The sequence below is a fragment of the Myxocyprinus asiaticus genome, chromosome 7, assembly GCF_019703515.2.
Source record: "Myxocyprinus asiaticus isolate MX2 ecotype Aquarium Trade chromosome 7, UBuf_Myxa_2, whole genome shotgun sequence".
Lineage (NCBI taxonomy): Eukaryota > Metazoa > Chordata > Actinopteri > Cypriniformes > Catostomidae > Myxocyprinus > Myxocyprinus asiaticus.
Genome location: NC_059350.1, coordinates 36,919,090 through 36,942,204, shown reverse-complemented (window position 1 = coordinate 36,942,204; position 23,115 = coordinate 36,919,090). Strand labels below are relative to the sequence as shown.

Here is a 23,115-nt window from a genome sequence, read left to right as displayed (position 1 = left end):
ACGTTGTAAAGTTTTTGTAACTTCAGGATATTCTGGGTAAATTGACCACGATAGTAACTAATTTATAGATTGTCATTGTTACCAACCAGTGGTCAACATTATTTCAAATGGCAAGCCTAGGACTAAAGGATTTATTTAAATAAATTATTGCCGTTATAAAGAACAATACACGTGCTAGCAAGTGAAACGTTCTGCACCCATTACAGTATAATTATTGTATTTCACTACACACACACAGACACGTGTGTGTGTGTGTGTGTGTGTGTGAGATTACACAGCTATATATAAACCATATCCTACCTGTTGAGTAAGAAAAAAGCCATCTCTGGGTCACTTTTAAATCCTTTCAGATCTCGGAGTTGTCGCCACCTCTGAAAAGCCAAGCCAATGTTGATTCGGGGTTTTTTTGACGGACTCTGTCGCGTTCCCTTTTTGCTTGCAGACTCTTCTCTGTTCGGGGTTTCTTTGTTTTTACAACCGGTGATTCCCCGTAGGTTTGCCGTTTTGATTGATCCATGGTAAATTTTTCTCGTTCGTTGTGACAACAAACTTCCAGCTTCAGCTACTCCCACACATGCACTACAGTAGCCGGAACTTATTTTCTCTGTGTACGAATATGACGTCAACACGCACGGGTGAATGACGTATGTATGCAATGTCCCGACAGCTCTAAAATATAAATCATTTTTATGGATTTATCAAAGTGTATTTGGGTGAAGACAAGATTTGGAAGATGGATTTTTGTTGCACTCTCTCATTAATAACATTTTATTTTTTAACAAAAAAAGTTACATAGTGTAGCTTTAAGATCAAATTTAAGAAGCAAATCAGATTTATGTGCAGCGTGAACAAAGTCTTAGAGTCAGAATAGAAACCAGGCCAACAACCATAACTGTTTCCTGTGTTTGAGAGCGAGATACTGCACATACAAAACAGAAGAGTGTTCAAGCCCGTGGGTAACTGCGTCTCATCCTGTGTGTGCTGACTGTTCAGAGCTAAACAAAGCATATTTGGGGGGTGTGTAGCAGGTTGAAAGCTTTGTGCCTGGTGCTGGCTATATGAACGGAGCAGAACAGGACGTGTTGGCTCTTGGGAGGTCCTGAATATAGAGTGCTGAAACTAAGACGTGTGTGTGTGTGTGTGTGTATGTCGATCCATTCCTAGGCCTCCACACAGGCAGAAACAAGCTCTCTCTATGGTGTAGAATGTAGAGGCGGCCTCAAATGGGTTTGGCTGTCAGAGATCGAGAGGGATATGTGGGGACAGCAAGGGAGGGAGGGAAAGAGGGAGGAGAAATAAAAGGGTGGAAAATAATGAGAGACAGGAGGAGATGAGGGGACCTGCTTTTTCTGAGCATTTCCTCAAACTTCGCATTTGAAGAGCAGTCACCCCCAGCGCAAGGACTCTATAGTCTCAGCTTATTAAATATTAAAGCATTACACTGAAACAGAAGCACATTGTGGATTCTCGAATCAAAGGAGCACTTCGGTTAGGCATGTGAGGATATGGAATCGCCTGTTGATTGTTGGTTTGGGAGTTTGGAATTCTCTGCACCTCATGATGTCAGTTGTGTCAACTTGCTACTTTTATATTTTCCCCCAGAAGAATGCATTTATTATTTGAGAGCATGTTTGCACTTAGTAAATTTATCAGTCTAGGATTGCGCTGATACAATATTGATTTCAGGATCAGGTCTAATACTGTGCTCATGTACTTGTACCCATCAAATGATCCAATAACAAAGATCAAGACCATTTAGCATACATGCAAGCAGGTAAAAAAATGGAACACTTGCCAAGCACAAAATGCAAGTAAAAATTGGCATTGAGTAAATAAAATGGAATCACTCACCAATTGGCTGGTAATTTTATTAGAAACTGCAATAATGATGATTATTATTATTATTATTATTTTCTTAGATTCAGATGGAGGTAATGTAGGCTGGTAAAAGAGAAGTTGTAGGTAAAATCACACTAGGGCGATCCCTGAACAGCAACCATTGTGCCCCCTCTGCTAGGCACTTAACCCCAGAAAGCTCTAGGGATGCATCAAAACTACTTTTAAGACAGAGTAAAAGTACCAACACTTTTTTTTTTTTGGTACTCTCCAATATGGATACCAATATATTTTGACATGCTGCAATTTTTAGGCACAGTACTGAAACCTGTAGTATTTTCATCAGCTGTTAATAACACAAAAAATAGTACACTTATAGCTGAGCACTGGTAAAGCATTATGACTTCAAATACATTAACTACATTTTTATATATATGTTATGCACTTGGTGGTTGTCTACTTGCTCAGCAGAAGCTCTACATTTGCTCATTAATATTGTCATCCCCAATTTTTTGATTTTGTTTAATAGATTCTCAACAAAACCTTAAATACATTCAAATTGCTCTCAAAGTGTTGGTTCGTTCTATTCGTCATCAGTCGATCTACAGCACGCAGGAAATTTCTTGGGTTTGCTCCATTGCTTGGATTCTGTCTTGCGAACATTTTCTGCGAAATCAAGGATGATAATTTATTAAAAATCCTATTATGGTATAAAGGCTTAACTAATGAATATTATTTAGGTCACACCGATGTTTTGTGGTAGCCCTCCTTAAAGCTGACATAATTTCTGCACCACTAGCATCACCAAACTGAAGTAGTTTGTTTTCTAACAAATTTCCCAAGCATTCCTGCTGTCTGCCATTGATGGATAAACATATAGTCCCACCCCAAACTCACCCTATTGGTTGAGCCATTGTTGCTTTGTCGGGATGCTCAGATAATTTTGATAGCACCACAGTATTTACACTTTTTTTTTTTTTTTGTTTTTTTTTGTTGCAGAAATCAACCCACAAATGGCTTACATACAGTTGGCTCTGCATATTAAGTTGGAATATGATGAAATATTTTAACATGAAAATATGAAAATTACACATCAACTTAAAGCATCCAGTCACGCTAATTAATATTCCTGAGCCAAACTTTCACTATAGTAGGATTCAAAATGTTGCATCTATTGTGTCAGCCTGGTTTTTCAGAAAAATGCACCAGATATTGCTTGCAGTATGTGTACGTTGTATAAGGCTTGGTTTAGGTTGTTAGCTAGGCATATGCAAGGTGTATTTATTGGTACAGGCTACTGGGCAGGCATATATCCTATTTGGTGGTGTAGGTAAATTAATCAGTTTTTGGACAAGTGTTCTTCAAACAATTCTGACACAAAATTGTAAACCAAATCTGAATCGAAACCGAAATTGGTAAAACCCTTTTGACTCCCAGCCCTATGAGTGCTGTTATGTTTCAACAACACAGCCTGGTGGGCCTCCACTATCCACAGCAGCCCTGACTGCTCTCAGATCGCACTGATATGGTGGCTTGACGTTCAGCAGTTTGCCAAGCTCCTTCACAATAGCATTGGTTATTCCCTGTGGATGGAGTGGCCCCCCCAGGCAAAGAGTGCTCTGTATTTGTTGAGCATGTTATGCCGAATCCTGGAGCTGTAGTTTTTAAACAGGATGTTGAGCTCTCACACATGCTCGAATGGCTCTCGGGGCTGTTTATACTCCGTTACCATGAACGCAGACAATGTCAGACCTATACGAACCAGTGTTTCCTACAGAATTCAGTGGCGATTCAGTAGTGGCAGAGCGCCACTGCTGTAAAGCGGTGTAGAAAACACTGTTACGGATTATCTTAACATGTTTAGGATTAACTGAGCAACGACTTGCTTAGACATGCGCAGACATGCTTAGATTTTGTCCTCTGTACCCCTCACCCACATGTCTCCCCAAAACACAGATGTACAGCCTCATTAATGTTTCATACTAATGGACCTGTCTGACTGGGTTTGGGCAAATATATGTGTATGCATGTGTGTCGTGCACACAGTTTGTATTTGTGCTGAAAGACTTGTGTGAACCTGTGCCTGTGTGTGCATATTGCATTTCTGTGTGTTTTGTTTTACTTTTCATGTGTGAACACCATATTATGTGTTGTGTGTGATTATCATTACTTGGATAACAAGTTCCCTGCTATGTGCATTATAATAATAGCAGTATGTGACTGTGTGTGTGTGGGCAGATGGTTTCAGGTTGGTTCTGTGTAAATGTCCTTGGGCTCTGTTTCAGGCACTGTTCATAGTTCATCATTTTCAATACTCAATTCTGTTCTCTCCCCCCACCCCCCAACAGATGACTTTCCATTGTAAATATTCAGAATGTTCAATATAAGGTTGTCATACAAGCTGACCATCAGAACAGGAGTCATTTTAACTAGGGGTGCACCGATCGATCGGCCGATCTTTGTCTTAAGTCTGTGATTGGTGATCGGCCGATTGTGCCTAGAATTCGAGCCGATCTTTTTTGCAGCATGCAGGGAATCACACATACACTGCTACTCTAATGAATGAGCGCTTTCTCAGCTCTTGGTGCATGACAGAGTGGCCTCTGGAGGGTGAATTGTTGGCAGTTTTAGTATTCATGAATTTAAACTTTCAGACATGCTGTTATTCAGATGAATATGCAGGTTTGTTTTTAAAAGTGTAAGAATTACACATGTATGAATATTATGTTGCCCGTTTTCTAGAGTCATTATGGTAGTAATTCTGACTCGCTGCACAGTGAGCACGGAAAGGATAGAGAGACTGCAAACGAGTATAAAAATGAATTAAACAACAAATAAACATGCGTATACAAATCTTATACGTGATGTAACGCGAGTCGTGACAATCAGACGTTTTGTTGAGCGATAGAGACTGTTTGAGTGATCATGAGCACTTTCAGCTTCACTCCCTTCAATATGCTCACTCGCGGTGTCAATCCAGGTGCTCTCAATATCTCATCAGTCACTCATCTCAGAGCTATTCTGTGAGGATCCCAATTTAAATCAGATTAATGCTGGTCACATTACCACTAATCACAGCAATTGCATTTTAACCATAACGGCACAGCATCTTCATGCATTTGCTTAATAATTTGTGATTTGTGTTAAAGCAAAATGCCAAAGATAGTAAACAAATCCTAGATATTAATGATTTCACACTGGAGCAATTTTAGAGCTTGTAATGGATATTTTTCTTATTTTTGAATGTATCTCTGCTGTGTGTGATGCTCTCATGGGTTTTACTGCTTACCAGTATGCCACAATGACCTTTGGATTTTGACAACATAAATATTCCCAACTAACTTCAAAACTATGTTAGCAATTCACAATTAATGTCATTTTGGTAACTTTATAAAAAGGTTCCATTCGTTAACATTAGTTAATGCATTAGGTATCACTGTTAAAACCCAAATCCAGAAAGGGCTTTCAACAAGTAATTTAGCAGTTTTTGTAAGGCAGAATTCAATTATCGCATCTGAACGTTTGTAAGATATTACCTATGAGCCAAAAATGCACTGATAATGAATAGTCCTTATAATATATTTGGAGACATGGCTCTTAGCTCATGGCTCTAAAATGGCAAAATGCCACCCAAAAAAAAAGTATTAAATCTTATATATGTACGCTGCACTGAGGAAGTCATTGAGCGTGTTTACATGCACATTTATACACCGATTGTGCTTAACTTAAAACATGTAAGATCATGTAAACAACTTTAACTGTTTTCTTTTATCACCAATTGGAACATGTAGATTTTTTGCCCATTACTCCGATTTGCATGTAAAAACCTTTACGGCATTCTTATCAGCTTATCAAATGTAAGCAAGTGTTGTGCACAAGCCTGTTTATGTTTTGACATCAAAAGCAGGGAAAAATCCAAAGATTTCAAATCTCATGTAAATGGTGGTTTCTTATGATTTTATTTATTTATTTTTTTAATCTGAGTTTTGGTAGTTAACAGCGTGTTGCTCTGCATGTAAACGTGCTCATTATGATTGGGATCAGGCAGCTGACGCAGAAGTAACTTTGCAAGGTCTCACCTCTCACATGGAGAAAAGAGGCCAAGAAAAGGGATGCAAAGAAGGGTCTACTTTAAGACAATGGAGACCTAATCGGCATTTTACCAAATGGAAAATGAGAGGAGGGGGAATTGACTATCTGTTTCAAGGGACATTTAAATAAACCTGACTCAAATCAGTATGTAGATACGTCTAGCCTACTCCCCAGCTGTTTCCTGTTACTGATTTGACAAACGCACGCGCCTACTTTGTTGACGGCTGCTCTCTGTATATCCATACTTGGCTTAACCCTGGTTTGTGTGAGCTCTCTTTGCCACCCACAATGAGTCTGGGTGTGTTCGCTTGTTTGTGTGTCCCATGTGTTTCTTGCTGAATTGCATACGTGTTCTTTTAAGACATGCTTCTAGTTTGCATCTTGAAAATATCTGAGTAACTTATTAGTCACCCAAAGTGCTTTGAAAAGTTTGCCTGTATGATCCCTCCCCCTGTAAACTATGACTCTTCCAAACTCTCAGGCTCAATACTGTGAATGTGTGAGTGTTCAGTCTTATTGAGAAAGCACGTGTTATTCAGTGACTTCCAGTAAAAGGATGTGTTACAGGCCTGTTCAAGTTTTTATTACGCATACTGATTCATGTGCTCCTGCAACACCAGTTGAGTGTATGTACGTGTGTTGAGCAACAAGCCAAGGGTTTCCTCAAATTTCGGGAAGTGACCTCACTCAGCCTTAGGCAACACATAGGTTGTGATATCACAGACAGGAAATGCCACTAATGCCGGCAGACACAATAGCTGTTTATGCTCAATGAACAAAGCAATAATGCTCAGCTAGCCTATACAAAACACACAGAAGATAAGTTTATTTTAAGTGTTCTAAGCATTTCACAAGGTTTATACTAGTGGAATGACACTCATGTAAAGAATAGTTCACCCTTAAAAATTAATTTAGTCATTTACTCCCCCTCTTGTTGTTCCAAACCCATATAACTAGGGCTGGGCGATTAAAACGATATTGATGTTTATCAGGGGAAAAAATCGATATCGATAGAACTTTTGAGTAATCTTCGATATTTAGCCTATGTTCCACATCTAGACGATTGGATCAGGTACGTCTCGCTAAAAACGCAGTCAGTTCGGCAAAGTCGTACACTCAACTAGCTAACTGAATCACAGTCATGAAATCAGCCTGTTAGGAAGTATTAGCAGACTAGCGGCTACATAGCCCTGCTGTCATGGAATCCGGTAATAAGGCTTGGTAGCCGCTAGCTAGCTATTCGGCTAATATGGTATTGTTGTGTACCGAACAAGACAGCACTGACAATGCAATACGGCTATCGATACTATACTATTATTTCATGATCTATAGCACTGTCGCATCCGCTAATTTAAAGGCAATGAAGTGTTTCTTCCTGTGATGTGTATTGGCGGTTGGGAATCCAGCTTATGGTGCATTACCGCCACCTACTAAGCTGGAGTGTGGAGCATCAGAAGAAAGTCTTTCAGTGGAGACAAGTATCAGCAGAAGATGTTGAAATTGGTGAAATTTCATCGAAAAGAGGTCTCACACACTTTATGTAGAATTAAATGCTATAAAAGTAGCTTACCCTCTGGGGTTTACTTGTAAACAAACAAGTTGTTTAAATGTATTCTCGAGGTCTAACAAACAAGTGGAATGCATTTCCTCCCTCATTAATGGTATGAAATGTATATAGTGATTAATATCGATATGAAAAAAAAATATTGTGTTAATATTTTGACTAATCGCTCAGCCCTACATATGAATGTCCGAGCTGCTTTCTCTACAACAAATTGGCAAAAAGATAGCTAAAAGTAGTTTACCTGAGGAATTTAAACTGATATTTAAATTATTCAGTAAAAAACATTGCCCTCCACCATAGGTCTCACTTCCTCATATTTAACCTTGTTGTGTTGTATTTGAATTAAACGCAAGTGTGCACGCTAGTGAACTTACATGATGGTGAGTAAATGATGAGTAAAAAAATTCTGGGTAAACGTTTCTTGTACGTGCAGATCCTGATCAAAACGTTGTAGTACCAAGATGTTTGCTCACTGTTTGAATATGTGTACTTTGTAATTGTTGATGAATAAATGATTACTGTGCTTTCTTTCTTAGACGGACGACTCTCCCAGTCCAAAGAGACAGCGGCTTTCCCAGCAGTCTGTACTGGAGTTTCCCTCGGCCCCGCCTTCCACACCCTCGCCACCAATCCGACCATGGGAGCTTCCACCCAGTCGCAGGCCACACCCCTATCCCCACCCACACTACCACCCAGAACGCTGCCACACACCTGCACGACACAGACGCAGGTAAATTTGTGTTTGTGAATTTATTGTAATGATGACAGCGGGGATGTTTGGTTATTAGAATTGAAGTTGGTATTGATTTGTAAATCTAAGTAGATTTATCTTGACTGTGAAATATTAAGGAATAATATACAGTCAGCTGTTTATTAATGAAAAAAATAAATCCAGTCAGGGATCACCCTGCAGGTAATAATTTTGTATTGACTGTATATTTTCTCGCCTATTACTCGGCTTCTTGACAAATAAATAAATGGACATGGATTATTGATTTAAGTATAAATGTTGTGCTACAAGAGACATGAAATTATTGACTGACCAATCAGAATCAAGCATTCCAGAAAGCCGTGTAATTTTATTGGCTTTAGAATTGAGGTTCAGTGCCGCAAATTGTTACTTTTTTTCCAAACGTGACTCTCTGTGCAGTCCTCCAGTGCGGCGTCAACGTGGCCGACGAGAGCGTTTATCTCGACACCAGCCCCATCATGGTTCCCCGGGTGGGGGGCAGGACGAAAACTACCGCCACCCTCCTCACCCACATTCTCTTCATCCCTACGGCCAGCCACCATCTCACCCTCCACCCGGCCTCGATGAGCCCCGGGCCTTTCACCCCCCTACACTCTCGCCACGGTTGTTGCATCCGCCGCAGCAGGGCGCCATGGTGATGGACCTCCATGAACAGGTTAGAGATATGGGGCAATAGCTCAGTGTCTCTATGGTGTTTTAGTGTGGTTTCCAACTGAGAAGATTTCAAGCAGACTTTAATGTCTTATACAGTGTTAACTATTTAAGCAGCCATCTTTTTATATAAAGGAATATTCAATGATAAAATGTATTAAAAATGAGCACAGTGTTTTTCTGGCAAAAAAACAAAGATGGCCAAAACGCCATTAAACTTGAATAGATTAATTTACACTAAATACAACAAATAAAACTAGAAAACTCTTATTCATAGTTGAAAACTGATAAATGGCAGAATAGTATTTTGCTACAAAAAAGACTATATAGAAAACAAATACAAATAACATAAATATAAATACAAAAAATAAATACTGACCTGTGTAAGGACATGTTCTTAAACTGCCTGATTTACAGATTTACCTATGTACCGATCCACTAAAAGGAATCAAACTTCCCAACAACTGAGCTACTGTCACATTGCTAAAAATGTATATTTTAACTTCACAAAACTGAGCCTATATTATACATGAGTGCTAATGTGATGTTTATTTCATAGACTCTATATTTTATTTGTGTGTGTGTGTGTGTGTGTGTATGCATGTTAGCTCCCTCAGGGTACGGTGCCGGTATCATACACAGTATCTCCAGTACAACCCCATGGTCTGCCTGCTCCACTCTGTACGGGACAACATATCCCAGCATGCTCCTCTCAGCAGCAGGTGCCTGCCTGTTCTGTGGTCTTCAGTGGACAGCAACACTATCCAATCTGTAGCGTACCGGCTCCGGTAATGTGTGTGTGTGTGTGTGTGTGTGTGTGTGTGTGTGTGTGTGTGTGTGTGTGCGCGCGCGCACACTGAAGATATACCAGGGTGTGAAAGGATGCAACATCTGACAGAGCTGTTTGACAATTATTGGATTTGTTTGAATCTGCTGCCTCCCAGTGGTGGGAAGTGGTCAGAATCCGATTGCAATCGCTTAAGGTTCAAGTTCTCTGTGTGATCACAACAAAGTATTTATTCTCCACTTTTGCAGTCTTTTACCAAGCATCAAATACTTTGTACATTTATCTTGCATGATGGCAGTAAATATAAAATGTCCCTGCCCTAACATAATGGATACAGAAAAAGTTAAAATGCCCTAGCTGGATGAAAATGAAACTACTGTAAGTTGTAACAATTTCACTAATGGCTCATATTAAAGATGGTCTAAAAATAACTTTGTCTTTTCTTCAGATGTTGCCAGCGTGTTCGGTGCAGCATTTGCCGGTGCCATATGCGTTTCCCTCTCTTCTTTCCAGTGATCCACCCTTCCTTCTTCATCCCCCTCATCTCTCACACCATCCGCCCCACCTCCCCCCGCCTGGACAGTTCTTACCCTTCCAGACACAACAATCTCGATCTGTGAGTATACACTCACACATGCATGTTACATAGTTATTATGTTAGAATTTAAGATAAATTATAATACATGTACAATTTCATCTCAGTCTCACATGGCATGCCCATGGACCATTTGAAACCTAAGCCCAAAGTGTACTTCGGTTAAGATGCGTGACGCAGAGTGCTCGAGCACGGAAATGCTTTTTCTAATGGTGTGTCTTCAAATGCGCATGCGCCTTGAATTATTTGCACTAATTAATGGGTCCACAAGGTAGCAACACTCAACACTCGAGTCTGAAGAATATAAAGACAAATTTGTGTCTAAACTCCTGAGGAGAAATAGTCCAGTATCTCATAGCTGTCGTAGCGCGCATGTGCCAACCACCTGTGTATGCGTGCACAGTAATATGCAGTATACTTTGACAGGCTTGCGTACGATGCCAAGCGTTCATGTCAAAACCGAAGTATAGTTTTGGGATTTATTGTACACAGTTGATGAAATGGATTTCGGCAGTTCATTCTGATTGGCTGCCTGCTATGCTACTACGGAACAATGGTCATAGGTAGTTATCTGTTTACCAAGAAGCAAAGTTTTGTTTACAAGTTACCATGCTGCTACAATGAGTGCTTCTGATGAAGAGTCAGTCACTAAATAGTAAATAGCATATTTGCTGACAATATGTGCAAAAGGAATTATTTCAGGTTTACCTGCACCTATACGTCAAGTCAGGGGTAAATGCAGCAGCCAGGTAACTTTTTGAACAAAGTTCTACTGAATAAAAACATCTGCACCCCTAACATGGAGAAGTTTGGAACTGGAGGATTTCGCAAGCTCTAGCCATCATGCCTTCCATTAAACTGGGATTAAATTTGTATTATTTTTTCAAACACCGCATTAAAGGGATGCTGCACCCTAAAATGTTTTGTCATTTTCACAGTCATGTTGTTCTAAACCCCTATGACTGACTGACTTCCATCAAACACAAAAGGGGATGATTGCCAGAATGACAGCCTCAACCACTGTTTACTTTTATTGTATGGAAAAAAAAGATGCAAGGAAAGTGAATGGTGACTAAAGCTGACATTCTGCTTAACATCTCCTTTCTTGTTCTACGGAAGAAAGTTATACGGGTTTGGAACAACAGACGGGTGATTGAATAATGACAGAAATTTCAAGGACTTTAGTAGTAGTAATAATTAGAACAGATTTGCTGACAGCCAGAAAACAACTAAGAAGATATGTCTGTGTGTGTGTTGCATAAAAAGCCGCTGCAGAGGATAGAGAATGAGGTGGAGTTGTTGGGGGATCACCTGTCTGTAGGTGGAGGGTTTAACTACCCTCACTCAGGGCATCCCAGCCCTCTGCCCCCTTCCACCCCACTGCAGTTCCTCTCCCATGAACCCCTGCCCCAGGAGCTCTTTGGAGTGGTGAGTGATTTTTCACACGTTATCACCTCTGCTTAATGCTTTATTTCACAAATGTATTAAGGTTTTATTTTTCCTAATGTGTTCTCAACCTTTTTCTCTAGCCGTATCCCCACTTCATGCCACGACGAATCACAGGCCGTCGCTACCGCTCACAGCAGGCAGTACCTCCACCTCCTTACCACCCAAGTCTGCTGCCATACTTCCTGTGAGTTACACATGCACACATACACTAGAGTGTTGTTGAAGAACTAATTATGTATTTGGGATGTATTTGCTCTGACTTCGATTACGATTCCCTACCTAACGATTACGATGCATTGTGAAATCTGAAATTTGGGCACGATTACATTATTTTGGAACGATTCAAAAAGTATGCAGAAAAAAGATTCAAAGTTTTTACTAAACATTCTTAATTTAGACAGCACAGACATGCACTAGAGTCACAGATGCAGTTAGGGCCAATGAGGTTTGGCTTATTTGTGTGGCTGCATAACAGAAAAAATAATGTTACATGTATTATAATATAAATGATGTGTTACACAGACATGATATGGTACATATACTGTAGATATGCATCCATTATAGATATCCAGTATGAATAAAGAATAACAATGTCTGATGCAAAATAATGACTTGATGCAAACACACACAAACGTGGAAGAAACGTTATGATTTCCCTATAATGTAAGGTTCACCCTTTAGGTTCTGAGGTTGTTTTTAAAGATTTCCTGTTTCAGAGGGTCCAGTGTTTGGTATCATACAAAAATAAAAGACTCTCAGCCTAAGAAACTGCTGAAAAAAAAACAAAAACACTTTTTCTTATTTTTCTGATTTGACATATATTTCTAGGTGTAAATAAGTTAGCTCTGAAAAACTGCTTTTGGTTTGTACCCAATCATGTCAACTTCAACTGAGAATACTGTTGTGGTGATACGACAAAGCAATCAAAAGTTAGAGCATTACAAAAATAATTTATCCTAGTGTACAAAAACAAAAAAGTGATTTTTTTTAAAATATCTTTTCGCGGATGCCGCGTGTCATTAACCAATCACAAGTGACAGTAATCAACAAAAATGTAGCTAACTGGTTAGTTCCCTTCAGAACTGTTTAAATCACTCCCTATCCCTATATTCTGTTGCATTCACTACAAAGAGAATGAATGAACAAGTGGGTGTTTTTGTTAACAGCCACATCTGCCCACCAATCATCTATATTTAAGCTGAGTTCTATTTGTATTTAAACATGCATATGGAGATGTATAAACATGATATATCGTAATCAGGGAAGAAAACCACAACAATAAACTTACTTTGATCAAATGGATGCAAACAGGTATGAATAATGACAAAGAAAGCCAAACTCAGCAGCATCCATCCATCAATCAATTTATCTGCTTATCCTATGAACCGCAGGGGGTAAACTCGACAGCGTGAACTTTCTTACTTTCAAAGTGCACTTTTTTCCTTCTATCTCATGTGCTCCACTCCTGTGTCGGGAAGAAATTACACTCCTTGTGTAATCTGAGACTGAATCTGAATCACATTGAGTATTAATATAGTACATATATTCGATTCTTCATCAATTCCGAATCAAAATATCTTTGTCAGATTTACACCCCTAATAACAGTCACTATTTTTCTTTTGTGCAGATCCGTCCTTCCAGTCCAGCCAACAGCTGTGGGTCCAACCATTAGCTTGGAGCTGGATGTAGATGATGGAGAGGTTGAGAATTATGAGGTTAGAATCCATATGTTATACACCTATTTACAGGAAGCTAATACAACCATACATGTTTGTATTAATAGACGCAGTCCAAGAAATGAGAGGGAGGGGAAAGGGATGGAAACATTTTGCGAAGGACTGGAACTTTGGTCTTCCACGAGCATGAAAGCTCAATATGCATTTACACTGTACACGAGGCCACCACTCCAACAAGAAAGTCAAGTCATTTTATTTGTGTAGTGCTTTTCACAACACACATTGTTTCAAAGCAGCTTTACAGAAAGTCCTGCATTAACAGAAAATGAACTGTAATATCTATATAGTCTTAGTCATCGTTGTGTAGTTTGATTAAATATGATTTGTAAATTGTGTATAAAAATAATTAAATCATAATTGTATTTATAACCCCAGTGAGCAAGCCGAAGGCGACTGTGGCAAGGAGCACAAAACTCCATAAAATGTTGGTTAATGGATAAAAATAAGCTTGGGAGAAACCAGGCTCACTGTGGGGGCCAGTTCCCCTCTGGCTAACCAACATGAATATAATGCCAATATTGGTCATGTTTTAAAACTAGTAAAGAAAGTAAGTGTTAAGGGCCAATGTTTTTGCAAAGATTTTGTATGAACTGTAAGATTAATGACTAATTTCTTTGAAGTTCAGCCTGGATTAACTGCAGAAGTTCACATTGATGCATTGTCCTTTGTTAATTGGCCGATGAAGGCTTTTGTTTGCAATTAACTGATAGTCTATGTATTCCATTTTAAGAGTGTAGTCCATCATTAGACCAAGGTGATGCAGGCAGAGATCAGTGAGGTGCATCGCAGTTCAACCAGCAGGTCATTTCAGTGAGGTCAATCCTATGTTCAAGGTTTAGTGTCTTATGGTTGGAGTTGGCATCAGTTCATCCTCTGAAGTCCATCATAAAAGACTGAAGTGATGTCTGGCTGGCACCGGCTGCGTTTAGTCGTCATCACTCGGAGACAAATGGCAGTGGAGTCCGACACCAAGCAGGAACGGTGGTGGATCTGGCCGGCCCTGGTAATATGCCCTGGGATATGAATCCCGAGGTTGAGAAGGAAACAAATAGAATAATATTAGCGTAGATGCCATTTCAATTTTTTGCAGGGTTATGTGAATCTGTTTTTCGGCATCAGAAACAGAGAGCATGTGCTGTAACTTAGCAATATTTCTGAGGTGGAAGAATGCTGTTCTACAAACATTGGAAATTTGATTTTCAAAGGACAGATTGGTAACAAATATAACACCCAAGTTCTTCGCTGTAGGAGATGATGTAACAGTACATCCATCGAGAGACTAATTATATTATAGCGGCTTATTTTTAGAGGTTTTTGGTCCAATAATTAGTACCTCTGTTTTGTTGGAATTGAGTAGAAGGAAATTTCTGGCCATCCAATATTTGATTTCATTAATGCACTCTGCTAATTTGGAGAATTGTGAAATTTCATTGGATTTCGAAGAAATATAAATTTCCACTGTTATCGGCATAACAGTGGAAACTTATTCCACGATTCCTGATAATATCTCCCAGGGGAAGCATATATAAGGAGAAAAGCAGAGGCCCTAAAACTGATCCCTGTGGCACTCCATACTTTTGTTTGATTTGACAATTCCTCATTTACATAGACAAAGTGGAAGCGGCCTGCTAAATAGGACCTAAACCATTCTAATGCAAGTCCACAAATGCCAGCATAATTCTCAAGCCTATTCAAGAGAATGTCGTGATCTATGGCGTCGAAGGCAGCACTAAGATCTAAAAGTACAACGCAGCCACTAACAGATGATGAGTGTGGCAGGGAGGAGGGCGGGGCCGGGTCATGATGCTGCACACCCAGCCCCTAATCAGGCTAATCAAGCCCTCGAGAGGGATAAACGCGACCAGAGGCGGCAGTTCCAGAGAGGGAGAGTTATGGGCAGCTGCCCGACACCTGTGTGTGTTTGTCTTTTTGTTTATGTTTATTATTAAAATATTATTTATATTGTTAAGCTGATCTCACCACCACCTTTCCATTGAACGGTGTTACACTGGTGCCGCAACCCGGGAAGGAGGAGGGATACGCTGTAGTAGAGTCCTCGGCACTACCATCCACCCCAATGGAGCAGCCACGGCCATCCGCCGGTGGACGGAGGAGCCTGGCCGCCTGAGAGCGGAGGAATGGCCGCCGACCGTGAGGGGAGGAGGGGCTCCTAGCCGACCGCCTGGAGCAGTCAGGGCTGCTGCCAGGGGCAGAGGAGACCCCTATCAGCCTCTAAAACGCGGCGGGGTCAGAGAACCGCCGACCGCAAGTGAGGAGGGGCTCCTGGCAGACCGCCTGGAGCGGGAGGACCGCTGCCATCCACCGAAAATGCGGCGGGGTGTTCTGTCCGCCAGGGGCCGGAGCACTGCCTCTGGTGGGGATGACATGCCGGCAGGCGGGGCCAGGAAGGCGGGATGTACGTCATGCCGGGGGTTCCCCGGCCTGAAGGAAAGGAGGGAGGAGTGTAGGAGGGAGGAGTGTGGTAGGGAGGAGGGCGGGGCCGGGTCGTGATGCTGCACACCCGGCCCCTAATCAGGCTAATCAAGCCCTCAAGGGGGATAAAGGCGACCGGAAGCAGCAGTTCCAGAGAGGGAGAGTTACGGGCAGCTGCCCGACACCTGTGTATGTTTGTCTTTTTGCTTAAGTTTATTATGAAATTATTATTTATATTGTTAAGCCGGTTCTTGCCACCACCTCCATTGAACTGTGTAACAGATGATAAGAGTAAGTCATTTGTAACTCTGATTAGTGCAGTCTCTGTACTGTGATGGGGCCTAAATCCTGACTGAAATTGTTCATATATACTATTTCTCTGTAGAAATGAACATAGTTGTGAGGACACTACCTTTTCTAGTATTTTCGACATAAACGGGAGATTTGAAACCGGTCTATAATTAGGAACAGACACAGTCTCTGTGATATCTAGGTGAAACAGTCTCTGTGTTGTTGTTTATGTGACCTGTGTGACGTCTCAAGGCAGCTAGTAGACGTTCAGATTAGCCAGTTTGTGTGTTTCCTGACCTGGGCACCAGTTAGTCAAATACTATCACTATTAAGACTATGAGCCAAATTACTAGAGAGGAGAGCAGCACCTTCCCTGTAGGGATGGAGCCTGTCTGTCTTTAGCAGGTCAGGTCTACCCAGAAACTCTTCCAATTGTCTATAAATCCCAATGCTATTCTCCGGACACCACTCAGACATCCAGCCATTCAGTGACTAATCTAACTATAAACCTCGTCACCACGATGAGCAGAGAAGGGGCCAGAGCAATTTAGACGGTGTCTGACATCATTTTTGCAAGTTCACACACCTCTTTAACATTATCTTTAGTGATCTCCGACTGGCGAAGCTGGACATCGTTAGTGCCGACAAGAATAACATTTTTAGAAAATCTACGTTTAGTAGTAGCCAGCACTTGTGCTCTGGCACTGGAAATGCATTTAACAATAGAGGCTGGAGTCTCTATTTCTCTAGAAAACATTTGATTGATCTCGGAATACATTTAATATTTGTAAATAGTGTATTTATGTTTTCCTGTTTTAATAGGCTCTGTTAAACCTTGCCGAGCGTCTTGGAGAAGCAAAGCCCAGAGGTTTGACAAAAGCCGATATTGAACAGCTGCCTTCGTACAGATTCAACCCCAGCAACCATCAGTCTGAGCAGACTTTGTGAGTACATCATGCAAACTAACACACTCACACACACACACACAGAGGTATGGGTAGTTGGCAGCTTTTATGGCCCCATATCAATTGAGCAACTACATGGAATATTTGTATTCTAAAATAAAAATCCCACCACAGGACTATTTAAAGGATTGGTTTGCCCAAAAAATTTAAATGTCATAATTTACTCACCTTCATGTTGTTACAAACATTTATTACTTACTTTTCTGTGGAACACAAAAGTAGACGTTAGGCAGAATGTCTGGCTCAGTCATCATTCACTTTCCTCTATAGAAAAAAGATGCAGTGAAATTGAATGGTGACTGAGGCTAAATGGTGAAAGGTAATGTTGGGGAAAAATGTATGGATATGTTATTTGTGATCTACCTTTGTAATGCTCCTCCCTCTTCCCCTACAGGTGTGTGGTGTGCATGTGTGATTTTGAGTCTCGTCAGCTGTTGAGAGTACTGCCCTGTAATCATGAATTCCATGCCAAGTGTGTCGACAAATGGCTCAAGGTGAGTATGACTTTTTGTTTTTACACTACCGTTCAAAAGTTTGGAATCACTAAAGCCCTGTTAGGATGGGACTAGTTTTCTCAGAGGAAGTTATGGAAATTTGTGTTTCACAAATGTACTTTGTGATATTTTTTTATCCTGTCCGAATCTGGCATGTCTGTTTTTCCTCACACAACCTCTGTAAAAATGTCAGAGCAAATGACTTACTGTTTTTCGGCTAACTCAAGCATCCTCTGAGAAATCTAATCCCGTCCGAACGTGATTGTCTGTGATTGTTGATTTTCACAATGCTTTTCCTCATATCTCCTCGTAAGATTGTTATTATGTGTGCCAATCTTCTTTCAATATACTGTAGATATTTTTGTTTTTGAGAGAAATTGCTTCTGCTTTTCACCAAAGATGTATTAAATTGGTCTAAAATACTATCAAAAACATTACCAATGTTGAAAATTATTATTACTGTTTGTAATAGCTATTTCATGTTTACTTATTTTAAAATAAAATTTGTACCTATGATGAGAGTGCCCCATTCTCAGCATTTATTACTCCAGTCTACTAAGAAAAAACTGTTTTACCTAATCCTAGGAAATCATTCTAATGTGTTAATTTGGTACTAAAGAAACATTTCTTATTAGAATTTATTAGATGCTATTTAATGAGGTTTGATAATCGCAATAGTCTTTTTTCAGTTGCTGAAGTATTGAGTACACTTGCTTTTTCTGCAAGTCACTTTACACTTCCAAGCCAAATTGTGGTTTGAAAAATGGCCAGAAAGAAACACATTTCCCTTAACTCATCCGTTAATTGTTCTTCTTTGCAAACAAGAGATGAAGGATATTCTATGCACTACTGAAAAATCAAACTGCATCTAACCAGCATAGAGAGGGAAGTGGACAGCCCAGATGCACAACAACATGAAGACAAGTACACCAGAGTCTCTAGTTTGAAAAACAGACTCCTAACAAGTTCTAAACTGGCAGCTTCAATGAGCAGTACAAACCAAACACCTGTTTCATCTACAACAGTGAAGAGAAGATTCTGGGATGCTGGCTTCACTGGCAAATAAGAATAAAGGGTAGAATGTGCATAAGAACTTAATGGTAAATGATTAGAAATGAGTATTATGGATGAATGAATCTTTGAGGTGTTGAGCTGTTGTTAGTAAAGTCTGATCATTAGGGATTTAAAAAGTGTCCAAGCCAATTACATCTTTGGAAGTGTGACAGAAAACAGGAGATTAAATTTTACCTGAATATCGTAATAAACTGACTGCCGGAAGTGGAGGATTAATGGTTAAACTGAAAGTTTGAAGAATACAGCATTTATTTAAATGGAACTTTTAAAATTAAATTTTTGTTGCCATTTTTTAATCAGTTTAAAGCATCTTTGGTGAATAAAATTATTTTCTTTCAAAAACATACAAATATCATGGTGATTCCAAACTTTTTTAACAGTACTTAAACAGTGAGTGTATTTATTATGAAGTGTGTATATCAGGTCTACCGATTAAATAACACCATTTGGTAGGTCTGTAAAGAACAGCACTCATCAACAAAATGACTATCCATACATTTCTTAGACCTACTTGACAGTCAATCTTCTTCTGTCTTCTAGGCAAACAGAACCTGTCCCATTTGTCGAGCAGATGCCTCTGAAGTCCAACGGGATTCAGAGTGACACCCTTCACGGATCACAAACATACATGCACACCACTAAACACTTATATTATTCTTTTACTCTGTTACATTTAAATTAACTTCTACATGCATAATTGCTACTCGCACACAGATACTGCTGCAAACAATTCATAAAACTGTATGCATCAAAATCATTTATTTGATATTCATCAATGGAAAAAAATACACACGTGTCCCTTTGGTTGTTTGATCACTAGTTCTTCGAGTGGAAGTCCAAAGATTATGGTTCATATTATCTTTCTGATTATGTTCTGGTTCTGATATATATATATATATATATTAGTATTTAGTTTAGTTCTTCCCTTTGATTGGGTATGGAGTGAGTGAGTGAGTGAGTGCGTGCACTAACATTCCCAGCTATGTGAGCACACTTTGGTGTGGTGGTCTTTACGAAGGTTAATGTTGTGAGCATGGGCTTTTATATTTTACCGACAAATATAGCTATATATAAATATGTATGTATCAATATAGAGAGGAAATTGATGAAATTCCTAACTTTTTTTTAAAAGAAAAAAACAATTATGGAAGTCTGTTTTTGTTTTTCCACAAATTAAAAAAGATAGCAAAAGATTCAAATTCTAGCTATACATGAAGAGGAGCTATCTATACATTTTGGGTGGGTCTTAATTATTATTTAGCAGTCTTTAGAGAATTGTGTGTGTGTGCGTGAACGCTTTTGTGTGTGCTTTGTGTGAAAGGGAGTGAGTGTGTGTATTCGAGAATCAATTGTGTGTTATTTATCTCATGTGTGGTACAGAACACTGGCTTGTCACTCTCACTTCTCGTCTGTGATTGCCTGAGGATGCGCACTGACATGACGTGTGATTGGTTTGGAGGGGCAGAGGAATGTTCTCAAGTTCTTACTAGATGTACTATCTTACAAGATTTTTTTTCCCTCTATCCATTTACTCAGTTTATCCTGCTGCAACCTTTATTCTTCAGTTTTCTTATGCGGCCTGTCACGTTTTCCAAATCTTTATGCCATCTGCATAAATCAAACATACAAATTTTGGATCGTTTATCTCCTGTATTAGTTCAATAGGAGTTCCAAATGTATAGCCAAGTCTTGCAGATTGTGTAAACACAGCAGAACTCGATAGAGATGTGGGATTAAACTATCACCACTTTTCTCATTAAGCACTAAGGGCACAATAGCATCATTTATTAGTATCAGGTAGTTTTCTAGACACAGATTAAAGCCCGGTTTTAGCCTTAAGTCATGCTTTTTTTAAATGGCCAACCTGAGGTTTCATCTTTGCCTGGAAAATTTAACTTTGTAGCAATATTACCCACAGCACCCTACAGTTAAGCGAAATTATTATTATTATTATTTTTTTTTGATAATTATTTGGTTTCTTATGCCTCAAGATTCATTAATTGGGGACTATATATGTGTGCGTACATATGCTGAAGACTGAGGTTACATTGTAGCATTTCTGTTTCTTTATAAAGGGAAGCACACAGGTTTTGGAGGACAAAAGGGAGGGCACCACACACACACACATAGACACACACACACACCGCTAATTCAGATAGGTTAAAATGCTTGTAGAATTGTGATGTAAGTACCTTCCCTCTACATTTTTGTCTTGCATGTCAATGCATCTCTGAAAGGCTGTTGGTCTTTTAGCAAACAATTTCCTTTTATTTTTGGTTTTGCTCTCTCACTGCCTGCTCTATACAGTTATCTATTCTTTTCAAAACAGCCCTCTAGCACGCCTACTCGTACAACCTTCATAAGGCTGTTATAACCATTCATAGCTATGTGTATTACTTTATATTGAATGACTGAGATCCATGTAATGACCTAGAGGTGTGTGTAGGTGTGCGTGCATGCCATGCATTGTTGTCATGAATGGGTATAATTGCCTCTGTGTCACATTATGTAGGCTCTATGAGTGGTGTAGAAAGTGTAGTCTCAGAGCCTGCATTGTCTTAATGAGAGATGCCTTTAAACCATTCTCCAGTGTTGTCTGCTTTAGTGTCATAAGTCGATGACGACCTCAGAATTTTGAATTCTTTATACTTTGCAAACAAATGTGCATTACCTTACTTAACAGTTGTCATTCTGTGTTATAGGAGTTTTATTTTTCCCTGCTTGGTACAATAGCAGTTACCTCAGTTTTACTATTTATGTTTTTCCCCTATTCTTTTGCGAAACCAATAAGAGAGCTTATGAATTATCTTGCTTTTGTTTATTGGTCGTTTTAATTCTTACCATTAAAAATACAATTGTATCATTTAACATGTTGTAGTTTCATATGTATAATATCTGTAACCAAAATCATTTGAAGGCTTGATATAAAAAATTTTAACAAACATTTGTACATTTTTTTTTTCTTTCTTTTTTTTTTTTAATGAGAGATATTACTAGTAACGCTTTACGAAGTAGTGCAAATGATTTTTTTTTTTTTTTGTCTCTGACCCCTATTCCCAGTCTTTTGGATTTCAAAGGGTGGCTCAATAATAAATGTATAAAGTTATTTTCCGCATCTTGACCCTTTCTGCTCTTTCTCCATTGCAATCTCATCTCTTTATCTCTGGTTTGTACTCATTCTCATTTTTTTACATTATTATTTGGGGGGAAAAAGAGAAACCATCACTCAGAGCAACTGATAAAATGTAACGAAGCAGTAGGTAAATGCACGCTAGTATTCCTGTTTGTCCAAAATGCAAACTGAGAACAAGAATATAAATCTATTATCATCTAGACTCCAAGGGTTTTAGTTTAATGACAAACATGCTGGGACGAAGTTAAGCTAATCTCTCACCTTTTGGACACTGACATGCTTATGCATTAAGAAAGAAAGAAAGTTCAGCACTTGTTTCGCAAAGTACCGAAATCAATGAAGATGAATGAGAAACAAGTGAATAGCAATATTATTGTATTGCCAGGACCCTGCTAATTTCCCACCCCTAATAAATAAACGTGGTTCTGTTAAAGGAACAGTCCACCACAAAAATGTAAATTCTCTCATTTAGTCACCCTCAGGCCATCCCAGATGTGCATGACTTTCTGTCTTCTACTGGACCCAAACAATTATTTTTTAGAATATTTCAGCTCTGTAGGCCCGTACAATGCAAGTAAATGGTGGCCAGAACTTTGAATGTCCAAAAAGCACATAAATGCTGCACAAAAGTAATCAATACGAACAAATCCAGTGGTTAAATCCATATCTTAAGAAGTGATCTGATAGGTGTGGGTGAAAAGCAGATTAATGTCTAAGTCTTTTATTACTATAAATTCTCCCTGCCCAGTAGGTGGCGATATGCACAAAGAATGTGCATTGCCAAAGACTAAAGAAGAATAATGTGGAAGTGGAGATTTATAGTATAAAAGGACTTAAATACGTATATGTTTCTCACTTACACCTATCATAATGCTTCTGAAGCTATAGATTTAACCACTGGAGTTGTATGGATTACTTTTGTGCTGCATTTATGTGCTTTTGGACCTTCACTTTTCTGGCCACTGTTCATTTGCATTGTGAGGACCTACAGAGCTGCGATATTCTTCAAAAAATAGTTTTTTGTATGTTCACCAGAAGAAAGAAAGTCATACACATCTGGGATGGTGAGTTAATGATGAGAGAATTTTCATTTTGGGGTGAACTATCCCATTAATGGTGGAAGAAATCCAGACAAAAGATGATAATTGCAGTGGCAGCCAGAACATGTGGTTGGTTTACCAAGCTTCTCAACAGTCAGGGCTTGAAATTAACACTTGTCTGAGACTAGTGTGTCCACAAAAAAAGAAATACATCGGACAACTC

The 23,115-nt window shown here is 39.3% G+C and overlaps 1 protein-coding gene across 2 annotated transcripts in view; it reads left to right on the top strand.

Moving 5' to 3' along the window:
* The window catches only part of rnf38 (ring finger protein 38), a 56,600-nt gene extending 34,783 nt beyond the window's left edge, over positions 1-21,817 (top strand). Inside the window, exons 4-13 of one of the 2 annotated variants that reach the window (XM_051703163.1) lie at positions 8,029-8,222; positions 8,643-8,898; positions 9,503-9,682; positions 10,130-10,297; positions 11,543-11,704; positions 11,806-11,909; positions 13,354-13,441; positions 17,009-17,130; positions 17,546-17,645; positions 19,260-21,814. In XM_051703163.1, the coding sequence (XP_051559123.1) occupies positions 8,029-8,222; positions 8,643-8,898; positions 9,503-9,682; positions 10,130-10,297; positions 11,543-11,704; positions 11,806-11,909; positions 13,354-13,441; positions 17,009-17,130; positions 17,546-17,645; positions 19,260-19,322 (1,437 nt within the window). In that variant the 3' untranslated portion in view covers positions 19,323-21,814. Of the gene's footprint in view, positions 1-8,028; positions 8,223-8,642; positions 8,899-9,502; positions 9,683-10,129; positions 10,298-11,542; positions 11,705-11,805; positions 11,910-13,353; positions 13,442-17,008; positions 17,131-17,545 lie in introns of both variants that reach the window. The other variant, XM_051703160.1, reaches the window with a different exon arrangement.
* Positions 21,818-23,115: the final 1,298 nt, after the last annotated feature.